Here is a 26999-nt window from a genome sequence, read left to right as displayed (position 1 = left end):
AGATTTGCTCAATTTCTTTATTGGTCATAAAGAAGACATTTTAAAATAGCATGCATGCTTAGGGCACCTAATAGGCAAAGGTATAATATTTGCAAAATCGCTTGGGTGGTTAAAGTACTTTCAGCCGAAACCTCCATGTAATCTGCTTATCCGACATTTCAAACATGTAGTTCCGTGAGGTAATGTGCCTGCTGCAGCTAACTGAGTGTACACTGCAGGTAAAAAGTTCATGTTTAATGAATGAATAAATGATTTGTAAACTTATAAAGCGCACCGCCACTCACACTGGAGCATCGTAGCACTACAGTTCGAATCCGATAACTCAGATGAAATGGAAAAAAAGAAAAGAGAGATAGTGAGGCTGACTAGATGAGGGAGTAATAGTGCATCGGGAAAAGCCAGGTCTTTAAAGGCTTTTTAAAAAGGGCTTCCGATTCTGTATACCGCAGAGTTCTGGGGAGCTGCTTCCATGCCTTGGATCCTAGTACCGAGAAGGCTTTGCCCCCTCAGGTTTTAAGTCTGAATGAAGGAGGCTTACGTAGATTAATTTGAGAGGATCTCGAGGTTCTTTGGGCTGTATAGTGTGTGAATCTGGCCATCAAGTAGTTCGAACTGGTGGCTTTGATTATTTTGAACACCTGTAAAATAATCTGAAAAAAGGCCCTTTATATATCGGTAGCCAACGTAGAGTTTTTAGAGCAATGGAAGCAGTACTCCGCCTAGGGAGTTTCAGCACAAATCTGGCTGCTGCATGTTGCACTATCTGCAGTTGTGAAGTATATATTTTTGATGATCCTGTTACAGTAATAGAGTCTGAAAGCGATAAGCGCAAAAGTGGCTAATAGGTGGAAGTGAAAATATTTTTTTAGGAATTTAATTAAGGGAAAAGTTGTCCCAGCCACTGCTAGAGCTTGAGGGCAAATGGAGAGTGAGGTGTTGAACTTCTCTCCGAAATTTCTTGCTGGGGGGGGGGGGGGGGGGGTGTATGGGTTGGTTTAGGTTGTTCGGCACCACTGAATTGGAAAAAAAATCAGTTAGGCTTGCCAAATAGCATGATCTCCATTTTGTATGTGTTGCATTTTAGGCGCTTAGATTGCATCCATAGGACAACTTCAGCCAGACAATTTTGAAAGCTACGTTCAGTGCCTAAGGACCCTTTGTCCAATGAGAGAATCATCTGCCTAGGTATGAGCCCTGCTGAACAACTGATGTCACTGGTCTCTCTGTTGATGAAAAAAGGTCCTAGTGTGACTACTTGTCTCCCGCCTAATGAGATACGAGACTGTGGAGTTTCGAATTGTGGAGCAAGAGACTGGCATATAAACATCATGTGCACTGCTTCAGCTAATCGGGTCTTTTATCAACCATTGACTGAGGAAGTGTTAGTCAATATTGTGTACTTTTACATTAAGAAGCGTACAACACTACACAAATAAGTTTGGCGCCTCTGCAAGGGGATAAGTATTATTTTTCATGATTTAATTTAATTAGTTTTTGTCGCCTGCAGTCTTTCATCCTGTATGTTGTTGCCTTATTGATTGTTTGTGCAGATGTACTCCTACATATCGCATAGGCCACGACCTGAGGAGAAGCCCAAGCCCTGATAAACGGTTATGTGAAGTGCCCTCCTCCTAAACAGTCAACCCTAGCGAGTCCAGCATACGCATACAGACAGAAGATTATGGGGCGTTTTTCCTTTTTTGTCTTCCCTGTTTATATCTGGAAGGGTATAGAAAAGGCCAAGGGCCAGAATCTCTGACCTTTTGCTCTTACTTTACTTGTCTTTTCATTCCTTACTTCCTTCCTCATTGCTTAAGTTGCTCGGTTATGAATTTACCTTAAATAAATGGAAAGACAAGAGGCGTTTGGCAAAACAGGAACAAGTTGGTTTAATTAACCGCTGCGGCTGGGAGAGGCTGGACAGAACGAGTCTACTCAAAATCACTTGATGTACAAAGTGTTGGCCGTCAACTTATACAGGTCATGAGGTACAATAAAATGTTCTCTACATTTCAAAATAGCATCTTAGTCATAAATCAATCCCATGTGTGCATCTTATTATGACACAGGTGGCTCTCGACCTCTACATGTGATATCTAGCTCTGTGGTATTTCTGGGAAAAGCTAGCCTTTGGCCAAACTGGTTTTATTTGGACCAATTACCGCAGACTTGTTTGTGGTGCAACTATCTATCTGTGGAATCGATCAGGATTTTCCCTGGGTGCATGTTTGCCTGTAATTTATGTGGAACACCACCTCTGACTTGTTACTGGATAAGCGTGGGCATGGCTTGCAGGACCTGCCAGACCACGTATCTTACTCTGGGTTGATGGGGAGGTCAGAGCAATGATGTGAGTTCATTGGAACGTCTAAGAATAAAATGCCAGCCACTGGTATAATTTTTATCGACATAACCAACATCGAGCATACAGTTGACATCTTGTACATTGACATTGTTCTTACTGGAGTTGTCAAAGGTATGTTTGCTTTGATCGGAACATACATTCCCCTAGTTCTTTTGGCAACAATAATATCGCACAAGCATGGATCACGGCATACATTGTTATCATTATTGCTGATGTCAGCGCTGCTGTGCGGGCACAAGTTATGGTGCACATTGACATATCATTGATGGGCATTGTCGAGGTTAAGTGGACACAGGCTGTGGCGTACGTTCACATTGCATTTACTGATATTGTCGTTGTTGGGTCAGCATATATCATGATATTCATTGACCTCATATTCACCCATCCCAGCACTTAGCCTTATACTGTTCGTCTGCAGGCATTTTGACTGGACCTTAACCTACATAGTCTGCTTCAATACCTGCCTGCTTCAATAATCTAATCTTTCCCAGGGTAACGCACTGATCCGCTACCATATATTTGTCCCTCAGCTTGATTAGGCCTTATATGCAATTTACTGGTGGCTCAACAGTCACTTCGTCACTCTTGGGTGGACATCATATTGCATTTAATATCCGCGCCAAACGAATTAGGCTTCTTTTACTGCTGGGTTATCCCCATATAGCATTTGCTGATGGTTTAACAATACCCAAGGGTTTGGATCTCTCGCTTCTGGGTAGACTACATATAGTGTTCACTGGGGACCTTAGGAGTGTCTCCAGGGGTTCGGCTTCTGTTGCTTATAGGATGACTTTATATAGTACTCACCAGTGGTCTTAAGAAGTGCCTCTTGTGTCTAAGCTTCTGAAGGGCCAAACCTGCAAGCCCTGGAACATGCCTGAAAGATAATGAGTTGCAATAGTCCCCTAGAAATAATGAGCATTTGCAGAGAAAATTGGTCTGTTGTTGGCTGCTGGCCTTTTGGCTTTGTCAATGCTTGTTTTGGTTTATCATTGTTTTGGTAATATTTTGGTAATATTTTAGCATTGGGGAACCTACGGGTCCTTATCGTGTTAAAAAAAAAAACTTGATAACCGCACATTGCCATAGTAGTCTCGTACACTGAAGGGAACTACTTTGCATGTTGATGTGCTCCTTGTGAAAGGGCAGAATGCAGCCACTCATTGACGTTTGAGTTTAGTAAAATCAGAATGTCTTGGCAGACGCTAGGCCAAAAAAAGCAATAACCTTTCACTGTTCCCAAGACCTTGACTATGCTGATTCTTAGACTACAAGGCGTACTGGTTTCTATGTTCTTTATAAAAAACGGTCTCTCCTCCTTACTTTTCAGTCTGCTGCATGTAGTAGATGCAGCTGCAGGATGCCACGTCTAAGCTAGAGCGTACTCTGCTTGGCTCATGTATGAGATCTCAATACATCAGTAAGAAAGCATTGGCAATGCCAACAGGTCTAGTTTTAAAGGAATGCTGTATGGGAATATGAAGCATTACAAGTGAACAGCATGGAGATGCATATGTATTGTGTGGAAGGAAAGAACTGTAATATAGTATTGGTGTAGATTAAAAGGTCATGTGAAAGTTGCAGTGTCAAGCCAGACCTAAAAATTCATGTAGGTTAATGATGGCCCTCCTCACATCTGTGCTGCTGCCGCCAGAGAAAAACAACAGAAATTATCTAGTTATCTAAGACCCTTTCTTGAAATTAGTGTGTGCCCTTGGAACTCCAGCACAGGGAGCAGGATAAATGATCATGGCTGTGTGGAGGGCAAACACTTTTTAGTGAAAGTTCACAGATTCTGCCCAACAAAAAAAAGCACTCCTGGCTCTCAACATGTGGGCGGAGCCAAGGCCCCTTTAGTAATGCTCACAGAATTGTCTGGCGACAGCTGTGCTGTCAAGCCACACCATAAAAAAAACACCCTTGTATGATTATACGCGACAGAGATAGCCTGCAGGTCTCAAGACCCAGTGCTGGTGAAATAGCGTTGTGGGATATGAGCTCATTGCAGAGAGTTGCATTTGACCCACAATGGCCTACATTTCAGTCTCTCGTTCTTCTGAGCGGGATAAATGGGTACCATTGAATAGTGTAGTAATTTATAGCAATGGAGTTTGACCAGCAATTTTGTCAGTGATGATGTTAGTATAATAACTCAGGATGAGTTGCATACAGTTTGTGAAAATAAAACCCTTTCTTTTTTCAATTTACTTTGGGACCAACATGTGAAGTAAGATGCAGTGTATTTTTCTCTCCCCAGAAGGGTTTCCGAATTAGGATATGTGGTATGGTGATGCCCAGTAATGCTACAGTTTTATTCTGACATCAGTGACCATATTGTGATACCATGCTGTGGTGCTGTGAACAGTTTTTTTTTTTGTGAAGAAATATGGCTGTCTCCGGCACATGCAGAGCTAGTCAGTAACTTATAAGTTAGTCTATATGCTGCAGACAGCACAGCTTAGAAATACAGCTATCAAGTTAGTGCATGTGCTACAGGCAGGGCAATTTTTTCAAAAAAAGGTGCACAGAACCTCAAACTGGGGCTAAGATGCAGTCTTTGGTGTTACCACACTGCATTCGGACGTCACTGGGTCCTTGGATGATGATAGGTTCTGGGACTGAATACCGGCTTGTGACGTCTTTTTCATCACTGGAGGTGAATGTGGGAAAATTGTAGCAAATTGTGATATGTATACCATTGGAGTGGTCTCTGAGGTTAAATGGGTAATGGAAAGCAGTTGACTTTGCAATCACAGCGAATAAATATGTTTTCAGAAGTGACTTCAGAACGACAGCATAGGAATGACACTGTATGTAAGTATAGAGGTTCATTTAGTTGGCATTGAAAGAATGTTAAATGCAGCTAATTGTTTTACTCTTAGTTACTTTCATATGATTGATATGTTTCAGAGCCTAGCCCAGCTAGAGAACCTGTGCAAACAGCTGTATGAGACCACAGATACCGCCACCCGACTGGAGGCAGAAAAGGCCCTGGTGGGGTTCACCAACAGCCCCGACTGCCTGAGCAAGTGCCAGCTGCTCCTTGAGCGAGGAACTGTACGTAAAGATGCCACCTTCAGGAATGAGCTTGTTTTGGGAGGGGCATATTGGGACCTGGTGAAAGGAGCATGGGGCTTTAAACCCTCTGGGGTGGTGAGAATGAGAAAAAAAATATTTGTCTTAGTGTTAAACCTTGGTGTAAGATTCTTGTTTGGTGAAACAATTTAATAAATGCAAGGAAATATCTCACCTATTTATCTTGTCTTGATGGTGCAAGATCTACAAATTGGATCACACACTAAAGTTCTAAATGGGATTTGTTCACAATTTTGTCCTCCTGGTGCTGCTAAGTTAACCTCTGCAGAGAGGATTGGGCAAAATGGCTTTGAAGGGAGTCATGCCTTGTTAGCTATCACCAGCTAAAACTGGGTAGGACTGTTCTACTTCTGCCCTTAATCCACACTTCTTATAAGCCACTTGTTAGCTACAGAACTGTGTGAGATATCTGTAGTCCTTTATTTGAATCCTCGCTTCTTTTTACCACAAACCACATCTATTGGCACCTATGAGATATATTCCTGTGTAGGATGTTTAGGGTATCCTTTAATGCTGGTATGCCTATCACAAGTCTTGCCAAGCTGTCTCATTGCTCCTACGGTAATATTTAAACTGCGTTCTACTCCGCTGCTCACTTTGCTTGTGTCTGTACAGTTAATTTAGTCCTAAAGTGTTTTTCACGTGTGTTTCTTTGCACAGTCTTCGTATTCCCAGCTCCTGGCAGCCACCTGTCTGACGAAGCTCATCTCTCGCACTGGCAATCCCCTTCCCCTTGAGCAACGAATAGACATCCGTGAGTAGAACGCTGAGGGGTACCCCTTCTCTGTTTCACTCTCACACATTGTCTTTCTGCCTCACTACCATCCTTATCCCCTCTCCCATCCCTGTACTCGCCCCTTTTCCGTCTCTCACTGCCCTCTTTTGTAACCTGTCTCTTTCCCCTTCTACCCTCTCTCTGTCTCCTAAAACGTATTTATGTACTGTTTTGGCGATCCATTTGAAATTATCCACAACATTTTGATTGCCATAGAGTTGGATTGTAAAATGGCTTATAATGGACAGTTCACTATCAACATAATTAAGATTTTGTGAGAAATGCTCAACTCCATCAGGGATTCCAAGCAAGGCAGCAGCTTGCTTGATGCTGTACATTATTCTATGGAAGATTCAGTTTTCATCTTCATTGGAGTTGGCCTAACCGCTAGGACGGTCGACCTCGAATCTGGGGAACTGGGTTCGAGTTCTGGCAATGACAGCTGAACATCCTGTGATTTTGGTCAAATCACTTAATCTCCCCGTGCCTAACAAAAAGGAATGTGTCCTCATGTAGCGCAACTGATGCTATGTAAAGCGCTCTGATACCCGATACCTGCGGGTCAAGTTCACGCTTGTCAGATTTGAGGGTCTCTAGTTGGCAGAGGTAGGTACCTTTGACAAATAGGGACCCTTGTGTCTAGTCAGGGTAAGGGGGTACACTCCTAAAATAACCCCTGCTCATCCCCGCGGTAGCTTGGCACGAGCAGACAGGCTTATCTCAGAGGCAGTGTGTAAAGCATTTGTGACCACATACAGTAATCCAGTGACAGCACTACAGATGGACACCACACAAGTTTTATATCAAAAATAGGTATTCTTTATATAGATTTAACACAAGACCCTAAACAACAAAAATCCACAATACTGTACTTAAAATGGTAGAATTAGCTTAGTTCTCTTTAGATGTTAAAATGCGACACTTTGAGTCAATGTACCTTTGGATGCGTAATGCTTTACAACGAAAGTGTGGCAGGGAAGGTGATGTGTCGGTTCCTGACACGCAGGAACGGTGATGCATCGGTTTCTTACTGCGCTTCCGTGGCGATGCGGCCCACAACGCCATGATGCGATGAAGATCCGGTGCAATGAAACAAAGATGGCGTCTTCTTCCTGTTGTGACACAATGCGAGCACGCCCGACGGCCGTGCGGCGACTCAGCGATTCGTCTGAGCCACGACAGGCCCTGCGACGCGCTTCTCCCATGATGCGAGACGTCTCGACAGCTGCAGTGGTGACACCCTTGTTCAGTGATGCGACGACAGCGGCTATGGCGGCGACACTCTTCTTTGATGATGCAAGACGCTTCGGTACGATGCGACAGCTGCAGCGGTGACACCCTTGTTCAGTGATGCGACAACAGCGGCGGCGGCACGCTTCTCCGGTGGTGCGAGGTGCTTCGGCTCTATGCGACAGCTGCAACGGCGACACCCTTGTTCAGTGATGAGACGACAGTGGCGGCGGCACACTTCTCCGATGATGCGAGCCGCTTCGGCTCGATGCGACAGCTACAGCGGTGACACCCTTGTTCAGTGGTGCTGCGGCGGCGACATGCTTCTTCTATGTTGAGAGACGTTTCTTTATGGTGCGACAGCTACAGAGGTGACACCCTTGTTCAGTGATGCGATGGCGGCGACACGCTTCTTCGTGAGTTGCGCTTCCAGCTCCTTGCGACACACAGTCCCTCAGAAGGCCACAATACAGCTGCAGGCACTTCCAAAGAACTCTGGGGAGCTGGTGGTTGAAGTCTGTTGTCCCTGAGACTTCAGCAGGAGGCAAGCTCTTTTCTCAAGCACTTGGAGATCCTTCACAAGTTGAATAAAGTACAGCCAAAGTTTATTTTCTCCTTTTTTTGGCAGTCAGACAACCACTGCAGGCCAATCTCCCAAGCAGCACTTCAGCTTAGGGATAGTCCCTCCTCAGTCTCTCTGGTTCCACTCCTCAGCAAAGGTTTCTTCTTGTTTCCCAAAGTGATCTAAAGTTTTTGGGTCCCGATATTTATACCCAGTTTCTCTTTGCTCTCTGAAGGCAGAGAGGCCTTTGCCTAGTCCAAACCAGTTCTGGTCAGTCCTGGAGCACTTTATTGACATGACTCCTTTTTTCCTTACACAGTGCAGGAAAGGGACATCAGACGCACCACAGGAGGTGGAGCCAGCATTGTGGAGGGAAGGCACAGCCCTATTCAGGTCCAACTCCTCCCTCCCATCTGCATGCAGATCTCTCTATTCAGCCCTGTGCTGACTCACTCTGTCTCCTGGAATCCCCCAGCCCCTGTCACTCAAACTCCAGCCAGGGAATACACAGCCTAGCAGAGGCAGGTTTGGATGGTTAGACAAGAAAAGACCTACTTTCTAAAAGTGGTATTTTCAAACACAATGTTAAAACCAACTTCACTAAAAGATGTATTTCATCATTCTGAGTTCAGGCATACTAAACTCGAATTTCTACCATGTTCCCTGAGTCAGTTAGGATTATAAGATGTAATAATCAAACTGCCCATTCTGGCCTATGGGGAACATGTAGCCTTGCAATAGTGAAAAACGAAAATGGCTGTAATTCACTATTAGGACATGCCACACACACACACCAGTGCTTGTCCTAACTTATACTTACAATGCACCCTCCCCTTGGGCCTACCATAGGGATGTCTGATGTGAAGAAAAGGGAAGGTTTAGGGACTGGCAAGTGGGTGCACTTGCCCAGTCAGCATGGCAGTACCAGACTGCACACAGGCTCTGCAATGGCAAGACTTAGACACACTTTTACAGGCTGCTTCTGTGGGTGGCACAACCAGTGCTGCATGCCCACTAGCAGCATTTGGATTACCAGCCCTGGGCACTCCTGGTGCACTGTACTAGGGTCTGACAGATAACCCAAACCAGCCTATCATGGAATCACTAATCCACACATCAATTTACAATAGGGAGCACTTGCACTGTGGCACTGGACAGCAGTGGCACAGTGCCCAAAGCATCTAACACCAGCAAAAACACATGAGGCAACAGCAAAAAATGGAAGGGAGACCCACGCCAAGGTGCCAGGTCTAACAGCGCTATATAAAACTCAGTAAAAAAATAAAAAATTATTTAACATAACACCCACAAAGAGGCCCCACAACTCCTGGTAGGTGCACAATTACTGGCATTGACTGACGATGAGAAGTCGTCGTTTAGCAGAAGAGATGTTTGATTGTGGCCTTAGAAGGAGAAGGCAAGCTCGAGCAGCAGTAGCAATCAGAAGCTAGTCAATAAATTGACTTGCCTTTACTCAAGTGCTCTGTTTGTTGTGTTGGCTCCGCAAATTGACTAATTGCAATTGTGTACTTATGAAATCTACCTTGTAGTTTGGGCCTAAAGGTATCATTGGCATAAGAGGGTGCCACACACAAGATAGGGCAAAATAAGGTACAGTGAAGAGCAACGCAGATAACATCCAAGAAGCAAGTGTAGGTGAAATCACCTAAAATAAAAAATATGAATCTCATAATACGATTTCCACCATGAGGTTTTCTGCAAGGTGTTCATGTATCAATTACATCATTGAAAGTTACTTTAATGACTTAGTAGGGTGAACACGTTGAATTGATTAAGTTGGCCTGTTGCGGTAGCACTACTGACAATGGAATTAATAAAGCACAACTCACAAAGACACAGAACGAGTATAGCCCGTGCCAACTTTCAAACATCACGTGAAAGGTTACAAGTGCTGTACCTGCAGGTCGAACATTTAAAAGATAGTGGACTAACAGTAAAGCTTGGAAGCACGTATTGGCCCTGACTTAGCCAGATTCAATAATATTAACATTAGAAAATAGCCAAAGTTTTCTTGTGCGAAATCACATCAGAAAGAATGTGGCGATTAGATGTATGGCAGGAGAGCGCAGCATTCAAAGCGCACAAGCAATTTAAAATCGATTGAAAGCTAAAAAGGCGGTTTAAAATCTTGTTAAAATGCCTAACCTTCCACAGAATTTACTGCCTAAAGCAGTAAAGTACTTCTCTAAGTGCAAACAGACCAGCGGCACACTAAGCAAAGAATTGCGTTAATAGAACACAGGTAAACCACTTTTGAAACAAAGCAACATGGGCAAGGGCCGGCTGTGTCAAAGCAAGGTAGCTACTAAAAGCAGTTCCATAACAGACTGCAACTCTGTTAAAATGAGGGTTCAAACAAAGTCCGTTTAAAAAAAACACATTTTGTATGTGCTTGCGAGATCATGCGCAATACCACACGTCCCTTACAAGCCAGCCAGATATTGCTTCTAATTCTTGAGCGTGGGGCTGCAGCTCTCTGGCAGAAATGCATGGGTGGATTTCTTTAGCAACACAGCAATAATAAATCTCGATCAGGATTTACTTTCTGGATTGAGATTTTATGCACAATTAAGAAACTTGGCTGTTTGAGTTCAGACCTAGATCCCATATTTGTTATAGGTTAAGGAATGCAAATGCCCAGATGGCATCCTCTAGAGACATTGACTTTTGAATTCCTAGCTATTTTTTTTTTTTTTGCAGTCACCACTAACATCCTAAAACTTCACTATTGTAATATATTGCAACATTTATATAGCTGTTACTACCCCATGAGGGGCGCTGAAACGCTTTCCTACATTGGTAGCACCTATACAGTGTAGGGTGTGTGGGTGAAAGGGTGTTGTCTTTGTTTTGATCCTATGTGGGAAGTTTTTCGATGTAGTGTGTGAGGACCACTGAGGTGCGGTTACACAATGCTCTTCTTTATACTGTATCCACAGCATAAATTATGGGCATTTTGTGCTAGGCTGTTCATGTACATCAAAGACCATGTTGCCAGAAATTGAATGTGTTTGGGTCTGGAAACTTTGCTTCTGCTAGATTTGATTAAATGGTTTCTGCCTTCCAGGGAACTATGTGCTCAATTACCTGGCCACTCGCCCAAAGCTGGCAGCCTTCGTCACGCAAGCTCTTATCCAGCTGTATGCCCGCATCACTAAACTGGGCTGGTTTGACTGTCAGAAGGAGGAGTACATGTTCAGGAATGTTATTGTTGACGTCACCAGGTTTTTACAGGTGAGTATATTTCTTGAACACTTATTATAGATGGGGTTGTGCAGGCTATTATAGTTCCGTTTTGGAGACACAAGATATTCCAGTGTGGCGAAGCTAAGCCGGTCTTTGTCAGCACATCTCTCTTTTAAAGTGATTCCTGCCAACATTAGGTAGCAGATGGCCTAACTATAGAACACACTGACACATTTTCTCTAATAATAATAATAATAATAATAATAATAATGAAACAAACTCTAACCCCGTTATCAAATTTTTTAACCAAAAGTAGCCTTCATGTTAAAAAGTGAGCCCATGTCAATAAGACTCATGTCCCTAGGCATGCCCACTATCTCTTTTCCGACAATTTGCACACGTGATTTAAAAGTTCCAGTGGGGTTCTTTCATTGGCTTCTACTTGTTATATTTACAAGCAGTAAAGGTTCCAGCTGGCATAAGTTATTTAAGAAGGGGATATCGATTGGGTTGGTCAGTAGAGTGGGGCTAGGTTTGTTTCCACTATAAATTATATTCGTTGAAAACAGAACCTCAGTAATCGGGGTGCTCCCAAGGATTACTCTTTTTTTTGTTGCAACAAATGAACATAGAGAGGTCCTTTACCTTAACTTAAAATGTTTTTATCATGTTTCAGTGACGAGAACATAATTTTCTATGTTTGGTAAGATTTTTTCTGAACCATCTGAGTCTGCAGTTGAGTACAGTTATCCTACTCTCTGTTATAGTCAATCCATGGAGTTCGTAAGGTTGGACATAAATATGTGTACATGTCTGCCTGACTCAAACCTTCGAATAGTACCCCTTTCCTGCTGCCACGTGATGCAGTGATCTTAGTTTAAGTCAGCAATAGAAGTGCTTTGCACACTAAGGCTTTATCACAAAGACAGTGCCAAAGAAGTCTAGATAACCATATGTCGATTATGTAATCCAAGGAGATATGAGGTTGTTGCCATGTTGATGTCACTAATGCAACATTACCTCTATCCAGCTAAGCTGGTGCTTGCCCCAGGCTGCTTAGGTGAAGGCTCACTGCCTGTCATTCCTGGAGCTATTTCTCTGACTTCGTCTTTCCAAATCGAGTTTTGCATTGAGCTGTCTCCATCATGCACTACTCCAGTTAGTAGCACATTTTGTACCTTTATTTCTGTTAAGTTTGTTCTTGTTTTTCTCTGCACAGACTACTAGCATTATGTAGGAAGTAACATGTATATAACACGCTACATATGGCCTCTGAGGATGGATGTGTGTCAGAGTGTAACCCTCTGCTGCTTGCTTTATACTATTTTTGTCCTCCTAGGATAGTGTGGAGCACTGCATCATTGGAGTGACCATCCTGTCTCAGCTAACAAATGAAATTAATCAGGTATGTTCATTTTCTCTAGTGAAAAATCAAGAGACACTCTGTTTTTAAATCTAATTTCTTTCTACTTGTAGCTTTGACGTGCTTTACCTAGTGTCATAGCCATGATCGATTTTGCAGTGTTTTTAAAGATTTATGTGTCCACATTTAATCTTTGTGTGTGTCAATGTCGACTAAACACCCATTCTCCAAGCAAACAGTGCATTGCCAAATATGAAATCCGCTTTTGTCTTGTTTAACATGTTGGGCCGGACAAGACCTCTGCATGGTATTGGACGTACCCCCCTGCCTTGAGTGCCCAACTGTACTGATGTCTGGATGCCTAATGCTGATTTTTTTGTCATAGCCGAACACAGGACAAACGTGTGCCATGACATAGGCCTTTCTCACAGATTGAATTGCTATCTTGTTGGACTAGGAGGTGCGCCCAAAGTGCTACCCTAACAGTGGTGGAAGTCTACTGCTTCCACCAAAAGTAAAGCAGAATGTGTGTGGTGGTGGCAGCATTGCGTATAGTGATCAGTTGGAGTGTACAGGTCCTTGCCTAGCGATGCAGCACATGTGGTGCTCGCCTTGGCGAGTTCTGTTGTTGGTTTTTCGTTGGAAGGGGGACAGGACGTGCACGCGTGCAGAGGACAGGAGTTGTGCATGTGTATGCACATCTCCTGCCCCACGCTTTCACGACGACAGCTTGTTTAATCACAGCTAATGTGACCAGACACAAGAGTTAGCAGCTATTCGTTAAATGGCGCTGAATGTGTTTGTATGTGTGAAGAGTTATGCAAATCACCCGGAGCCACGCTTTTCGGTAACACCGCGACAACCGCGTCAGGCTCTCAAAACTCTTCAAGAGGAAATGTGGAAAAGCATCAGTTAAGGAGTGCGGGTGATCGGTAATTGCGAAACTCCCTAGCAAACCATTCCATGTCCTAACAAGAAGTATGCCGTGCGCAACCGAGCGAATGTATAACACTTTAACTACGAGGTCGTCTGAATGCATCAAGCTGAATTTTTTTCGCTCTCCGAGAAAAGTATTTACTGAAGAGGTACTCTCTGTCACAAAGCATGTCATAGCAACGATACGTTTCTACTCTTAATTGCTACCGCACAGAGAAGAATAGAAAGGAAAACTTGCTGCAAATGACTATAGACTCTAAAATCACACTGCAATCATGACAAATCAAAATAGGAAGTGTTTCATAAAATAAAAACTGACGAAAAGCATATTTTGACAATAATTGCTTGCTTTTGAATGGTCTCCAAGTAGTTCTGAGAGCTGATTCTTATTTGATGCACTAACACAGAAGAAGACCCAGCTGTAGGAAATGTGAAAAGTAATGTGGAGCTCAGCAACACACTAACTGCAAACAGAAAACAAAGTTTCTCGATAATTCAATCAATGACACACCACGCTGCTTCTCTTCTATGTAGAATCGTCTTATTATTCAAAATAGGCATGGTTTGGTCCTCGGAGGTCTCTGAGGATATGTGGCAGGTAGATTCTCCTGTTTACTACCATTTCAAATCATAATGCCCACTGTGATCAAAATTATCCCAAAGAAATGTCGGCTTGCATTTAGGCAAGCACAAACATTACTTGCGGGTCCCTGCAAATTCTGCAGATAAAATGTTTGCGATCTTCTGTTGTTTGAGAACGAAACTGCCTGTGAGTTCTAGTGATATGCCGACAAGACAAAGTAGTGTGTGTGCTTGTCTCTTTATGGGAAATTTAAGGATTTAGCATAATAGGTAACACGCATTTGCAATGCAATAGGTTTCGCATTTACGCAAGTTTAAGCTATTGGCATTGTAAATGACAATGCCTTTTATTTATGTTTTAACAACAAAAACATAAATAAAAGGCATTGTCATTTACAATGCCAATAGCTCAAACTCTCGTAAATGCGAGACCTATTGCATTGCAAATGCTTGTTAACCTGTGTTACAGTAGTGAGGCTTACAGGCTCACTCATTTTAAAGTCCTGCTGATGTGTGCTTAACTCGCCCTGGGCCTACATCGGTTTGGTGTGTAGTGCTGCGCAATGCAACAGTGGTGTATCTGCGTGGAGTGTACGTGTGACTTGGAAGGGTAGAGCATACAGGGAAAATGCAATACTGAGCAGTACGTGAATGGTGAGTGCATGTGCTTGGGTGTATGTGTGCCTATGAGTGGTACAATACATGGAGGATGTAGTGCTGTGCAGTGCGTGTATGGTCTTTGCGTGTGTTGGATGTATGTGTGCCTATGGTTGGTGCAGTACATGAGGGATACCGTGCTGTGCTGTGTGTGTAGGTTGTATACTTGCACTGAGTGCTTGTGTGCCTGTGTATTATACACTACGTGGAGGACCCTGGGATCCATTTTGGGAGACCCAGGCCTGCATGGGGAAACATGCACAGGAGGTATAGAAATGTGTATATTGCTGCATTCCTACAAGCTGGGGGGGGGGACACACACTGGAGAGGGGAGAGCCCGGCTTCTCCTTGTATACTTCAAACGGTGCTCTTTGATTCAGTGAAAGGTCACAAGCAAGGGTCCTGGGCACATTTCAGGAAGTATATAGGGCTGGTAAGGGAATCATAAAGAGTAGGCATGGGGCCCTAGGCTAACCTTTTGATACACCTATCACAGTGTCCGACATCTAGGTGTGCCTCTAGTCACTCTGTTGTGGGACTATCAGCTTTGGAGTCGCTCCTGCAATGACACTCTTTTCGTGAGGAAGAACAGAGGAGTGGGCACGTCTAAAGAAGCAGACCACCAACATAAGCTTCAGAGACCCAGACAAAAAAATCACATTTGGTGTCCTGACTATGAGAAGGTGAGCTTGAGACCCCTCAAATTGTCAAGCAACTATATGGGCTTTGTGAAGAAGGAAATCTCTGCAATACTTCTGCCTGTGACCAGGACTGGGGTCCAAGTACTGCTAGTCTCCCTGCTGGGTGAGGGGACATCACCCAGGGAATCGAAGACAACCTGTCCTGGATGCTGGAGCACCATTGCCTGCCCGCTTGCCAAAACCAATGTGCCCTGTGAGGAAGAGGAGAGCAATGGAGGGGAGCACGGTCCAGTGGGGAATCATGTTGAGTGGATTACTGCTGCGAAATGTGAGTAAGTGGTTGCGAATCAACTTATGGCAGGAGAAAGCTGCTGTGAAGTGAGCCGTGGTTAATGCTGTGCTGATCGGGTTTGAGCCTGCGTGCAGCTGAGGATCAGCAACCCCATATCCCAGGAGGGGCTGTTGTGCGGACATCTGCTGTGCCGAGCAGGTCAGTGCTCATGTACAGTAGTGACTCTGTGAACCCGTATGTCCGAGAAGTGTGTACTCTCTCAAAGCATTAATGAAGCAGTGAGGCCATTATGAACACTGGGAACTTCTCGGCAACGAAGCCCCACCCCCAGTCATTGGAGAGACCAAGAAGACTTGCCTGCAACAAGTAACTGTGAGGAACCTCTGGTCGCAGCAGGAGCGCAACCACATGTGGAGGAGATTGGAGATCAGCACGTGCAGCCTGCCTGGGCATCATTCATGGAACTCCTCTAGATCAGCCGCTGCTGCTCTGACGGCTGCAGAAGGGATGCTCTCAGGAACTCTGGACTCTCCAAGCCTGCAGGTAAGACTGAATTTCGGGCCAGTCGGCCCCTGGGGAACTTGCTGGCTAGAATAGCGTGTCCACACTGGAACACTTCTGACTTTAGAACAGAGTCATAGTGGACTCTTGAGACTCTGACTACTTGTGGGGCATACCCTGGGCTATAGTGAGGTGGGCGTGGGACAGAGAACTGCAAAGAAAACAATAGAACCCGATCTTAGGGTGGTTGTGTAGTTGTTTGTGAAGGTCGTATTTGTTCTTTGTGGTGTAGCGGTAGAAATATGATTTATTGCTGCTTATGAGTGCATTTTGTGTTGTGAGTCTGTGTTTCAATCAATCAATCACATAATTTGTAAAGCGCACTACATACCCGCTAGGGTTTCAAGGCGTGGGTAGGGAGGGGAGGGGGGGGGGGGGTGCTGTTACTGGTCGAAGAACCAGGTCTTGAGTTGTCTCCTGAAAGACAGCAGGTCTTCGGTTTGTCGCAGGTCGAGGGGGAGGGTGTTCCAGGTCTTGGCGGCGCGATGGGAGAAGGACCTGCCTCTGGAAGTGGTTCTCCGGATGCGTGGGACCGTGGCCAGGGCGTGGTCAGCGGTGCGGAGGTTCCTGTTGGGTACGTAAAAGGAGAGTCGACTTTTGAGATAGGCAGGGCCGGTTTTGTGGAGTGCTTTGTGTGCGTGGACCAGGAGTTTGAAGGAGATTCTTTTGTCGACGGGGAGCCAGTGCAGGTTCCTCAGGTGGGGGGTGATGTGGTCGCGGCGCGGGACGTCGAGGATCAGGCCTGCGGAGGCATTCTGGATTCTCTGTAGTCTGCTGATGAGCTTGGACGGGGATCCGGCGTAGAGGGCGTTTCCGTAGTCGAGTCTGCTGCTGACTAGGGCCTGGGTGACTGTTTTCCACGTGTTGGTCGGAATCCATCTGTAGATCTTGCGGAGCATGCGGAGGGTGTTGAAACAGGTGTTCAGTGACGCCATCATGGTGCTATGGAACTCTAGTTTCTAGCCCATTTACTATTTATGGTTTTCCTGGCACTCACAACGTTAAGGACTAGACCCCAATATTGTAGGGGCATATCTGCTCATGGAGATATGACGACACCTGGGATTTAGTGCACCCTGCCTTAGGGCTAGTAAGGCTTGCTAGAGGTGTGACTTACCTATATCTTCGGCAATGCTAGTTGGCATGGCAGACAGGAAGTATGCCATGTCAACCTGGTCATTTGTCTGCACCAGAGCATGCTTGCTGCTGTGGGAGGCTGCATGGCCTAGGTGTGCGGTCCCTAGGGGACCCTCTTCAGTCCCAATGCCCTTGGTACCCAGGTACCTTTTACTAGGGACTTATAGGGGTCCTGAAGTGCCAATTGGTGAATGTTTGTAAGGGAAGGAACACTGGCACAGAGGACCTGATTGGCAGGTACCCTGTGCACTACAATCGAAACCACATCAATGTCCAGGCAAAATGTGGGCTAACCATGTCAAAAGAGGCACTTTCTCACAATGTCTCTGATGTAGGATTTTAGGTCTTTCGTAAATGGTTGTAGATGAGTGTTAGCTATCTTGCAAGTCTTGAGGAAACTATCAATTCCTTCATTACTAGGGCATCCTGCTAGTGGGAAATCTCCCTTTTGGTGCATGAGAAGCATGTAAAAAGTCGCTGCTTATGAATGATCTATGTTTAGAAATGACTTTTCTTCTGTTGCTGGTCTCTCTTCATGCCATTTGTCTAATTCCTCGAGTTAGATTGGTTTCTCTTTTTTTTTTTTAAACTCTTTATTAACATTTCTCAAAAGACCATCATTTACATGAATCACATGTGATTATACATGGTTAGGTTTCGACAATACAGCAACAATATTCACGAGAAACGGGAGACTATGAATCGTCAATGGTTCTCCGGGTAAGCTACCATGCAAAGACTTATTCCTTCAACAAGTGTCTTGACCCGGTTCCTCCACTCCGCCCCCTGGAAGATATTGCTTATCAATCACCCACCAGCGTCGCTTTGTGCCGCCGCCATGGTGCCCATACTTTCTCCCATTTTTTAACACATCCTATATTCTTATACACTATTTCTTCAGCCCCCTGGCACCAGTCAAGGTCCCGTTCCCATTCGTCCAATGATGGAGGCGAAGACGCCCCCCCAACTCCTGGCAATGTTCCTTTTGGCGATCCCAGCTGCAAGCGCCAACCATATTCCTACATATATGGGCCTATCGGAGTCCCCTTTGATCATCAATAAAAGTAATTTTGCGTTCATTGGAACCGTCACTCCCGTCACCCCGGACATAGTGTCTGTAACTTTCTGCCAATACCTGGCAATCTCTGGCCATTCCCATAGGATATGTAGGAAAGTTTCCTACTGCTGGCATCCCCTGACGCACGGCGATGTTGGGGCCCTGCCCCAGATATATAGGTGTGTACGGGGATAATAGGTACGATGTAGTATCTTTAGTTGTAGAATGGATTCTCAAGCTCAAATTTCCCTGAAATATGTGAAAGCATGTAGTATCACAAAGTTGTCTCTGGACCATTTGAGGAGTTTTTTCTTCTTGGTGTACTGCCGTGACAAGTAATGTTAAAGATCACTGATTACAGATATTCAGAATAATTTAGTTGCCTTTCCTGGGTGTGAGGAGGATGTAAATATAGACCTAGGTTTTAAGTGGCTTTCCATTTCATGGGTTGTCAGTTCCCAAGTTCATGACTGTTAGTTATTTCCCTTTCCTTCAGTTCCATCAATTCTTTTAATGATGAAAGGAGACTTTAGATCGCCAGAGGCAAGTCTTGTAGTGTGTGGCTGTGGTTGTTCAATGAGTTTGAGTTTGTCGTTAAAGAAAGTGTACAGTTTTGTTTTCTTAGAATCTTGTAAAGGTGAATTTATGCACGTTAGGTTCCATCTCATCGTTGGCAGGATAACCGTCCTCTGTTCATAATTTGCACTTCAGTTCTTGACAGTTCGGTAGGTGACCGATTTGTAATTAGTTGCTGTTTACTTTTGTGGACTTCCTCCCCGACACTTTTCTCCATGCCTTTGACTGAATCCTTGGTATGTTGACTTGAGTTTTCTCTTTATTTATGCGATCAGTTCTGTTTTTGCTTTTGATAGTTTGAATTCTAGGCGATTGCTGCTTGATGCTCCTGTGTCTCGTACTTTCTCCAAAACATGTACTCCAATTCTTGATGTAATGTAGGGAACTGACTCTCTATAAAGTGTACCAAAACGAGGTACGCTGTGCAGAGAGTCCAGGCAACCTTTATTGGTTTACTGAGGCAAAAATGACAACACAAAATGCTCTCTTTTGTGGTAGTATGGGTGAGTAGTTTAGGCTGATCAGCGGGTAGGGATAAGCATTTGTTGTACTCACAGAGACAATAAATGAGGCACACACCCAAGAATAAATCCAAGACCAATTTCGAAAAATACGTTGTATTTTTAAATACATTTTGATACCAATAACTTTATTTATTTAGTGTTTTATAGAGCGCAAACGTGACCTGTCAGGGTATCAGAGTGCTTTACAAAGATAACACGTTGCATACAAGTATGAAATAGTCAAAGTAAAAAACCATAAGTAGGGGTAGAAGGAAATAAAACATTTGGGGAATAACAGGGTGTATACAATTATCAGATCATAATGCAGAGAAATACAGCAATTACATTTGTGGGAGTACAAGGTCAGTACAAGATGGATAGCAGCCAGTCAGTCCAAACTCTAGCAGCAACAAAAATAATCAAAGCCTCAGTGCAGTGTTTGATTTATAGGAGAAACTTGCCCATTAGGAAGGTTTTGGCTTCCTTTTTAGGTCAAGCATTCGAGACCACTTGTATATACTTTAGTATATACTTATATGTGTATGTACTTTGTGGGCTCTGGAGATCAGCCCTAGGACTTATCTACTTCCGCTTAGGGACTTATTTTTCTTTTCAACTGCCTCTATTTAACTGTCTTGATAGAAAACAACCAGCAGAGGTCAGTAATGTTTCAGCACCCAGGCTAATGTGCTGCATATCTAAATAAATAGTGAACACCCAGCTCACCCGTCACCTCGAAGACAACAACATCCTGGACACATCACAATCAGGATTCCGCAGCAACCACAGCACCGAGACCGCCCTCATCGCCGCCACAGACGACATCAGAATACTGCTAGACAACGCCGAGACAGCAGCCCTCATCCTCCTGGACCTCTCCGCCGCCTTCGACACCGTCTGCCACCGCACACTACGCACGCGCCTCCACGACGCAGGGATCCAAAACAAAGCCCTGGACTGGATCACCTCCTTCCTCTCCAGAAGAACTCAGAGAGTCCGCCTCCCCCCGTTCCGCTCCGAGGCTTTCAAGATCTGCGGTGTCCCACAAGGATCCTCCCTCAGCCCGACGCTGTTCAACGTCTACATGGCGCCACTAGCACACCATCACCTGACATCACAACCTCAACATAATCTCCTACGCCGACGACACGCAACTGATCCTTTCCCGCACCAAGGACCCCCTCACCGCCAAATCCAACCTCCATCAGGGAATGAAGGCTGTCGCCGACTGGATGAAGGACAGCTGCCTCAAACTGAACACAGACAAGACAGAAATCCTCATCCTCGGGTCCAACCCCTCCGCATGGGACGACTCCTGGTGGCCCACATCTCTGGGGTCCATCCCGGCCCCCACCGTCCACGCACGCAACCTGGGAGTCCTCCCCGACTCAAAACTCTCCATGACCAAACAAGTCAACACAGTCTCCTCCACCTGTTTCAACACCCTCCACATGCTCCGCAAGATCTTCAGATGGATCCCGACAAACACGAGGAAAACAGACACCCAAGCCCTGGTCAGGAGCAGGCTCGACTACGGAAACGCCCTCTACGCCGGAACCTCGACCAAACTCATCAGCAGACTACAGAGAATCCAGAATGCCTTTGCACGCCTGATCCTCGACATCCCGCGCCGCGACCACATCTCCCCCCACCTGAGGAACCTGCACTGGCTCCCCGTCGACAAGAGAATCTCCTTCAAGCTCCTGATCCACGCACACAAAGCACTCCACAAAACCGGCCCAGCCTATCTCAACAGCCGACTCTCCTTCTACGTACCCAACAGGAAACTCCGCTCCGCTGACCACGCCCTAGCCACGGTCCCACGCACTCGGACAACTACTTCCGGAGGCAGATCCTTCTCCCATCACGCCGCCAAGACCTGGAACACCCTCCCCATCCACCTACGCCAAACCTAAGACCTGCTGACCTTCAGGAGACAACTCAAGACCTGGCTCTTCGATCAGTAACTTCCTCTCCCCCTCCCGCCCCAGCGCCTTGAAACCCGTCCGGGTGTGTAGTGCGCTTTACAAATGACCTGATTGATTGAAATACATATAAGGTCCCAAAGGCGAGACCGATTGCATTGCAAATGCTTGTTAAATATTAACAAAGGAAATTCTTCTGATGAAAGACGACAGCGAGTTTCAGATTCTTGGTACGGCCCCAGAGAAAGCACGATTGTAAGATTTTTGTTTTTTTCGTTTCGGAAGCGGGGTGCCTGGAGGACAAAGTCTCTGGCAGACCGGGAGTTTCTGGCTCCTCCAGAAACAATGATGTTCGAGGCATATGAGCTGCAGATTACATACTTTTGCATAGATCGCCATCTGGTGTTGGGCCCGGATGTTTGCAGTTTGTTTTTCCTCTTGGAAAGTCTTTGGAAGTCACGAGGTCGGTGACTCCTCCCTTGGTTGGTATTGCGCATGGGCTTCGGCTCCATCCTCAGATTGTTTTTCGCCAACAGGGAAAGATGGAGCGTAGTAATAACAGTGAACAAACCCATGTGTGTTGTATCTAAATAAGATAGACTGGAACAGATACAGGTAGCCGGGGAGGCGGGTGGGCGTGTGTAGATCTGCAGCTCTACATGCCAAGAACAGATGCATACTGGTAAGTAGCATATTCCGTTCGAGGCATATGAGCTGCAGATTACACACTTTTGCATAGACTATATAGCAGTTCCCAACCATAGCGGCGACCACCGGTATCTGTTGCAGTGGTTTTAAATAGTGTTTTTAGTACAGCCTGGCCCACACTAGCTTGTTGCTTGGTTTGCACATCTACACAGTAATGTTTAGTGAAAGTGTGCGATGTTGACCGTATAGCTGCCTTGCAGATATCATCTAATGGGATGTTCCCTAGAAAAGCCATAGAAGCCCCTATCTATCTTGTAGAGTGGGCTTTAGGGGGAACAGATAGCGTGCGTTTTGCTTTGTGGTAGCAAATCTGTATGCATTTTACAATCCACCTAGCTATCCCTGAATTAGAGATGGGGTTGCCTTTATGAGGTGGAGAGAAAGAGACAAACAGTTGCTTTGTCTTTCTGAAAAGTTGTGTTCTCTGGATATAGTAAAGCAAGGCCCTTTTAACATCCAGTGTGTGTAGAGCCCTTTCTGCAACAGTTTAGGTTGCGAGAAGAAAACCGGTAATTCTACCGATTGGTTTAGATGAAAGGGTGAGATGACTTTGGGTAGGAATTTTGGGTTGGTACGGAGGACAACCTTGTTCGGGTGCATTTGGAGAAAAGGTTCTTGTATAGTGAGTGCTTGTATCTCACTGACCCTTCTAAGGGAGGTGATGGCTACAAGGAAGGCTGTTTTCCATGTGAGTAATTGCAGTTCGCATTTATGCAAAGGTTCGAAAGGCGGTCCCATTAGCCTTGTGAGAACTATATTTAAGTTCCACACAGATGAGGGTGGCACTCTGGGGGGAATTATTCGTTTTAGGCCTTCCATGAAGGCTTTAATGGCAGGCACTCTGAAAAGTGATAGGTGCTGTCTGTTTTGTAGGTAAGCGGCAATTGCTGCGAGGTGTAGCCGAATGGATGTATATGCTAGGTTACATTTTTGTAGATGGAGTAAGTAGCATATGATATGCTGTATGGATGCGTCTAGAGGGTTGATTGTGTTGTTATGGCAATAAACAACAAATCTTTTCCACTTGGCAGCGTAGCAGGCTCTAGTGGTAGGGCATCTAGCTTCTCTGATAACGTTCAGGTTAAGGTATCCGAATTCTAGGATCTCAGGAGCCAAATCGCAAGGTTGAGCTGAGCTGGGTCCGGGTGTCTGATCTCTCCATGGTTCTGGGTTAGGAGGCATGGTGAGAGGTGCAACTTTTGGTGTGGCACTACTGAAAGTTCCAGCAGCGTGGTGTACCACGGTTGTCTGGCCCATGTTGGAGCTACTAGAATCAGTGTGAGGGAGTGCTGTTGTAGCTTTCGCACCACTAATGGAATTAGTGGGAGAGGTGGAAAAGCGTACGCAAATTTGCCTGACCAGTTCATCCATATCGCATTGCCTTTGGACAATGGGTGTGGGTATCTGGCGGCGAAGCTTGGGCATTTTTTGTTTTCGTGGGTGGCGAATAGGTCTATCTGCGGATGCCCCCACATCTGAAAGAACGGGTGAAGAACCTGCGGGTGAAGTTCCCACTCGCTGCGTCTGTCTGCTGAGCAGATCTGCCATGGTGTTTTGGACTTCTGGGACATGCTGGGCTAGGAGAAAGATTTTGTGTAGAATTGCCCATCTCCATATGCTCTGTGCTAGTTGAGAGAGCTGTGGAGAGTGTGTGCCGCCTTGTTTTTGGATGTAGTACATGGCTGTCCTGTTGTCTGTGCGAATAAGGACTGCCTTGCCTAAAATCTGTGTGTGAAAGGATTTTTTTGATAAACTTCTTTTTATTGTGTTTTGCGGCATAAAGAACAATATCAGGAATAATATACAGCAGTGCAGTGAACAAGGCATCAGTATCTGCAATCAGGAAAGCATCAACAGGCAAGTGCAAAAACCCTCCCGCCCCCTCCCATCCCCCGTCCCCCCCCCCCCCCCCCCTGTGCACCCACCCTTCAAAACAGGCCCCCCAACCATTTCCCCCATATCTTGCGAAATTTTTTTGGGCAGCCCCGTGCAGCGTATAGCGACCGCTCCTGAGCCGCACACCAATCCACCCCTCTACTCCAGGTAGCCACTCTGGGCGGGTCTGGCTGTGACCACATCGCCGCTATGTCTCTCTTAGCCACCATAAGGGCAGTGGTGAGGAAGTACTTCTCATTGCGGGACCCGTCCATCCCGTCCATGATGCCCAGCAGGGCCATTCTAGGCTCGTGGGGAACCTCCCAACCCAGGACCTCCGCTAGATCGGCCTCGATCGCTGCCCAGTAGTCCCCCAGACGAGGGCAAGACCACACCATGTGGAAAAAATCTGCCGGAACCTCCCCACAGCGAGTGCAAGAGGCGTCCGCGCGGAGGCCCGCACGATACAGGCGGTCCGGGGTCAAATAGGCAGTGTGGAGGTAATAAAGTTGGATAAGCCGCAGCCTAGCGGAGGTGGTAAGCGATCGAGGGCCCATAAGGGCGTCCCTCCAGTCCGCCTCATCCAGGGGTCCCACCCAAGCCTCCCATCGCTGCTTTAGCCCGCTCCAATCCACCGGTGTATTGTTAATTAGGGATTTATAAATGCGGGATATGCCCCCCCTCCCAAGATACCCCAACATCACCTGGGCCTCAGGCGAACTATGGGAAGGCAGTCTGGAATCTAGAGGGACGTGAGCCCGAACCGCGTGGCGCAATTGAAGGTAGCGGTAGAATTGAGAAGGCTGCAGCGAGAAGCGGGTCCGAAGCTCCTGGAAGGAACACATGCGGCTACCACGCCATATATCGCCCAGACAGGAGATACCGAGAAGATCCCACTGCCGAAAGCCCGTTAGTCCCACCACCTCCCGCAGCCACGTCCCGTGCCAAAGCGGAGTGAGTTGCGTGGACGTCCCCGACCATCTGGTGTGTCGCAAGGCCGCGCGCCACGCGAGAAAGGGAGCCCGCACGACGCCGGGGAGCGACAGGGGGATCGTTGTGCCATAGAGCATGTTTTGGATGGAGGAGAACCCGAGGCAGTTCACCTCGAGTCGATAAGCCGGGTCGCCCCAGCCCCCTGAGAACCAATCGTGGACCACCAGTAGTTGGGTGGCCAGATAGTAGAGGTAGAGGTTGGTCATGCTTAGGCCGCCGTCGTAGGAGGGGACCCTGCAGCGGTCCAAGGCCAGCCGAGGTCGACCACCGCCCCAAAGGAATTTGGTCACCATCTTATCCAGGTCCCGGAACCACGGGCGCGGAAAGGGGCATGGAGTGTTCTGCAGCATGTAAAGAAACTTGGGGAGGATCATCATCTTATATAAGGCGACTCTCCCTAGCGGATTCAAAGGGAGGGCCTGCCACCGGAGCATATCTGATCTGGCTTTGTTTACTACTGGAGCCACATTGAGTGCCCAGCAGAGTTCCGGGAGGAGGGTGGCCCAGATCCCCAGGTACTTAAAGGAGAGTCTCCGGAGGGGAATATCTGATTGCCAGTCGAAACATTCCCGCGACGGGTGTAGCGGGACTAGAACAGATTTTTTGGGGTTCAGATGGAGACCCGACGCCTGGCCAAACCGATGGAGGATCCGGCGGACCCGGGGCCCCGAGGTCGCTGGGTCGGAAAGATAGAGGAGGACATCGTCCGCGTATAGGGCAATCTTATCGGCGAAGAACGGGATCCGCGCGAATCAGCATTGCCAGGGGTTCCATGGCCAACGCAAAAAGGAGGGGCGAGAGCGGACAACCCTGGCGCGTCCCCCGACCTATGGGAAACGGGCGAGAGAGAGCCCCGTTGACCAACACCTGGGCCCGCGGGTGCGCGTACAGGACCGCTACCATGGCACGGAACCGGGGGCCGAAACCCATGCGTTCCAGGACGTCGGCCAAGTACGCCCATCCCACGGAGTCGAAGGCCTTTTCAAAGTCAACCAGGAGGAGGGCCAGGTAGGGAGAAAGGCGGCCGCGGTGCGCCATCGCAAGATGCAGGCGCCGCAGGCAGTGTCTGGTCCCCCGCTCCGGCATAAAGCCGCATTGATCCGGGTGGACCAAGGAGGCAAGCGACGGGCGCAACCGCTGTGCCAGGACCGTAGCATAGATTTTGAGTTCGGTGTTGATAAGGGATATCGGCCGATAGTCGGAGCAGGACCGCGAGGGAGGCTGAGTCTTGGGGAGGGCAACTATGGTTGCCGTGTCCGTCTCGGGCCGGAACGAGCCCGTTTCCACCACGGCTGCAAAAAGGTCCCGAAGCCTCGGGGCCAGCATCTCACGATAGTGAGCGTAGTACTCCTGGGGGAACCCGTCGGGTCCCGGGGTCTTCCCAGGTGCCAAGCGGCCAATGGCCTCCTCGATCTCCTGCAGCTCGATCGGCGAATCAAGGGTCTCGGAAACCTCGGGCTGCAACCGCGTAAGTGTCACCGCGGTCGTCCCCAGCAATTCCTCAAGGGAGAGCGTGGACGGCCTGTGGCGGTATAGCTGGGAGTAATAGTCAGCGAACGCCTGGGCTATCGCCACCGAGGCTGTGTGAGTACCACCCGCTGGGTCCGCGATGGCCGGAATGATCCGTCCCGCCCGGGGATAGGTCGCCAGCCGGTGGAGAAGAGTGCCGTTTTTGTCTCCCCACCCGTAGACCCGGGCCACCGAGGAGCGCCATAGAATCTTCGCCGCCTCCAGGGAATGGAGGCGAATCTCTTCCCGCAGGAAGGCCAATCGACGAGATCGGGCGGCATCGTCCAACTCCCCCAGACCGCGCTCTAATTCCACGGCTTGGGCTTCGCATTCCGCGAGCTTCTGGGATTGGGCCCGCCGTTGGCGCTGCAGATGCCCCTTAGCGGCGCCCCGGACAGTCGCCTTGCCGGCCTCCCACAAGACGGCAGGGGAGGTGACAGAGCCCTCGT

The 26999-nt window shown here is 47.0% G+C and overlaps 1 protein-coding gene across 10 annotated transcripts in view; it reads left to right on the top strand.

The window, feature by feature from the left end:
* XPO7 (exportin 7) overlaps nucleotides 1-26999 on the top strand; it is a 598229-nt gene that overhangs the window by 135062 nt on the left and 436168 nt on the right. For all 10 annotated transcript variants that reach the window (XM_085633849.1, XM_085633846.1, XM_085633854.1 and 7 more), the window contains 4 exons: nucleotides 5276-5422; nucleotides 6122-6215; nucleotides 11117-11283; nucleotides 12575-12640. In XM_085633849.1, the coding sequence (XP_085489975.1) occupies nucleotides 5276-5422; nucleotides 6122-6215; nucleotides 11117-11283; nucleotides 12575-12640 (474 nt within the window). The remainder of the gene's footprint in view (nucleotides 1-5275; nucleotides 5423-6121; nucleotides 6216-11116; nucleotides 11284-12574; nucleotides 12641-26999) is intronic.

Source organism: Triturus cristatus, chromosome 11 (genome assembly GCF_964204655.1).
Source record: "Triturus cristatus chromosome 11, aTriCri1.1, whole genome shotgun sequence".
Classification (NCBI taxonomy): domain Eukaryota; kingdom Metazoa; phylum Chordata; class Amphibia; order Caudata; family Salamandridae; genus Triturus; species Triturus cristatus.
The sequence above is the reverse complement of the archived record's forward strand: the minus strand, read 5'-3'. Positions and strand labels throughout refer to the sequence as shown.